Consider the following 3,369-nt stretch of genomic DNA (forward strand, 5'->3'; position numbering starts at 1 on the left):
CTCAGGTGGCTCAGTGGTAAAGAATCTACCAGCAGTACAGGAGACTCAGGAGATGTGGGTTTTATCCCTGGGTTGGGAAGATCTGCGAGAGGAAATGGCAACTCACTTCAGTATTCTTGCCTGGAAAATTCCATAGACAGAGGAGACTGGTGGGTTACAGTCCATGGGATTGCAAAGAGTTGGACAAGACCTAATGACTAAACAACACCATATCTGTGGTTTCACATGCAAAGATTCAACCAACCTTGGATCATATAGTATGGTTGTAGGTATTTATTAAAAAATCTGCATATAACTGTACCTCCTCAGTTTAAGGGGCTTCACTCGTGGCTCAAATGGTAAAGAATTTGTCTGCAGTGCAGAAGACCCACATTTGATCCCTGAGTCAGGAAGATTCCCTAGAGAAAGGCATAGCAACACACTCCAGTATTCTTGCCTGGGAAATCACATGGACAGAGGCGCCTGGTGGGCTCTAGTCCATGCGATTGCAGAGTTGAACATGACTGAGCGACTCTCACTTCATTTCAGTTTAAACTTATGTTGTTCAAGGGACGGCCATATGAGTCAGGTATCTTACATGTGTTATTTCATGTAGTCCTTTTAGAAATTTTGAAAAGGTAGATATTGTTACCTCTGTTTTATACTTGAGAAAATTGAGATTCAGGTTAAGTGTCTTACTGAAGGTTCAAAGTCAGATTGAAAGCCACATCTGAAGAAATCCAAAATCTATGCCTTATTTTGTATAAGATGTTGCTTCACCAAACCAGTATACATCTTCCTGGGGAGCTATCCTTTTGGTGATGGCAGCCATCTCTCCATGTATCTGTGTCATATTGGAAATGTGCACTTAATGGGATCTGCTACCAAATAATTTTGATTCTAATAGGGATTGCATCAGAAGGAATCTAGTTGAATGGACCTGGGAGGAATAACGAGATGGTATGTCAAAGCTAAGAACATACTTTTGTTCATCAGTGTCAGTCACCACACTTGTAAATCCAATGACAGGATATCTTTATTCTCATCGATGCCACCATTTTTCCAGAGCTTTCCTTTATTAATGCGCTTATACAATTAATCCAGTGATATTCTATTCTTAGTGTTGTTACTTTCCAGATTATGTAATGATAAGATATTTAGAAAGAAATGTAATTTTGTAAATCTAAGGTTATTAAATGATTGTATTACTTTTATGACCTTTAAAGAGTATAATGCTATTTATAAGTAAAAAGAAATTCAGAAGAGCCAAAAATATTTCATAGTTTTCAAAGAATCAATATTAATATTGAGGAAATAAAATGATACTCAGGGTGCTGCCACATCTTTTTTTCTGAAAAATAAAATAAAAGAGCATTTTAATATCATTAGACTGCTTTCTGTAAAATTCCCGAGATATTTTCTAAATTGCTTAAAAAGAAATAAAACTTTACATTTTCTTGCATTGGTTCAGAAGGTCACACTATACTGAAATCCCTTTAGTATTTCTGATTAAAAAGCTTAAATTATCTTGTATTGCACACAATGCCACCTTATAGAAGAGACTTCTAAAGAGGTGCTCACACTATTCACTTCTGGTTGTATTTTTATCGACTTTTTTTGAATCTAAGGAATGCTAAGTATTCATTTTCATAGAAAGAGAAATCAGAAAAGACTCAGAGGAAGCAGGGGACAGATTTTAAAAATCTTTGCCTTTTACTTTTCCAATTCAGACCAAATTATTTGCTTTTTAGTGTGTATTTTTTACGTGTTAGACCCATCCCAACCTGCCCTTCTATCAAACACCCACTAGCCTCATAGCCAGTGAAACTCATTAGGACAGGTAATCAATTAAAGTAATAGTTAATATAAAACTCATGGAATTTTAAATTTCCATGTGATTATGCATTTTTAAAAAAATTACTTTGAGAGTTTATTTCACTCCAAACTAACACAGATGTATTAGCATTACTTTTAGCTTGCAAAGTGAAGTGGTGATTTGGGGGAACTGACTTTGTATATGAGCTTCACTGGTTGCTCAGATGGTAAAGATTTTGTTTGCAGTGTAGGAGACCCAGATATGATCCCTGGGTTGGGAAGATCTCCTGGAGGAGGGCATGGCAACCTGCTCCAGTATTCTTGCCTGGAGAATCCCCACGGACAGAGGAGCCTGGTGGCCTACAGTCCATGGGGTTGCAAAGTGTTGGGCATGGCTGAGCAACTCAGCACAGCATAGCACTTTGCTTTTACTGTCTGTAGAATGTCTGTAACATGGACCTAGTATATTTGCTATTTGTGTTCTCAGAATTTATGAAAAGTTTATGGCATAGACAGACACGATCCTCAAAAATTTATTTTGACTAAAAAATTTGCTAGTAAAATTGCTCATAATTATTGTTAGCTTTGTAGGAATATATAAGCATTAACGTTTTTTTTTTTTTTTTTTCATTTTGGTATATACCTTTAGTTATTCTTACAATTTTTTTCTTTTAATTTAGGATATGTCATGGAACGTAAGGCATGCCTCTTAGCAAATACCTACCCTAAACACTGAATGATTAGGACAACATCTTATGGTTCCTTCAGGCTATCAGTCTTGGCCTAGTGAGAAAAAATATGCATAAGAAGCTTTTATTAAATAAAAATTAAATTAGATTCTGATTGATTATCTGAAAGAAATTATTGGTCTTCTTATTCAAGGTTAAGACCATATATTCTACTATATCTTAACTTTGTCATGATTTACATAACTAAGTCCTATAAATCAAGCATGAATTTTATTTTTATACTTTCTATTTAGAGACCCATTTCTTTCATAAAAAGAATCTTTGATTACTTTACCTTCTTTTCCGTTAGCTCTGTGGTAATAATTGGGTCCACAGCAGAAGTAAAAAAAATTGTTGTGCTGGGTTTTTGTGAAGTTGAAGGAATGAAAATTCCTGCATTGGTGTGCTGAAAATTTATCATTTCTTTTTGTAAATATGGTGACACTTCTGCTGGCTATAAGGGTGAGAAAGAAAAGTGATTACAAGTTCAAACACAAGGTCAAAATTGGGAAGAATATAAAGCAGTAGGATTAAGATGTAAAGCAAGGATTTTATTTGAGAGATAAATACTTTATTAGTTTTCTGGACTAAAATCTATCCTTTAGAAAGAGTATGCATATATGCCAACAAACACGGATGTCTTTTAATACCTGACTTTAAATGAGTGTACCTGGGCTCCAAAATCACTGCAGATGGTGACTGCAGCCATGAAATTAAAAGAGGCTTACTCCTTGGAAGGAAAGTTATGACCAACCTGGATAGCATATTCAAAAGCAGAGACATTACTTTGCCAACAAAGGTCTGTCTAGTCAAGGCTATGGTTTTTCTTGTGGTCATGTATGGATGT

General features: G+C 35.4%; 1 protein-coding gene across 2 annotated transcripts in view; it reads right to left on the reverse strand.

The window, feature by feature from the left end:
• Positions 1-953: 953 nt before the first annotated feature.
• ODAM (odontogenic, ameloblast asssociated) overlaps positions 954-3,369 on the reverse strand; it is an 8,912-nt gene continuing 6,496 nt past the window's right edge. The window contains exons 9-11 of one of the 2 annotated variants that reach the window (XM_010839115.1): positions 2,818-2,976; positions 2,519-2,577; positions 954-1,330 (exon numbers count right to left, since the gene is read on the reverse strand). In XM_010839115.1, the coding sequence (XP_010837417.1) occupies positions 2,548-2,577; positions 2,818-2,976 (189 nt within the window). In that variant the 3' untranslated portion in view covers positions 954-1,330; positions 2,519-2,547. Of the gene's footprint in view, positions 1,331-2,518; positions 2,578-2,817; positions 2,977-3,369 lie in introns of those variants that run through there. The other variant, XM_010839116.1, reaches the window with a different exon arrangement.

Source organism: Bison bison, unplaced genomic scaffold, assembly GCF_000754665.1.
Source record: "Bison bison bison isolate TAMUID 2011002044 unplaced genomic scaffold, Bison_UMD1.0 scf7180017864110, whole genome shotgun sequence".
Classification (NCBI taxonomy): domain Eukaryota; kingdom Metazoa; phylum Chordata; class Mammalia; order Artiodactyla; family Bovidae; genus Bison; species Bison bison.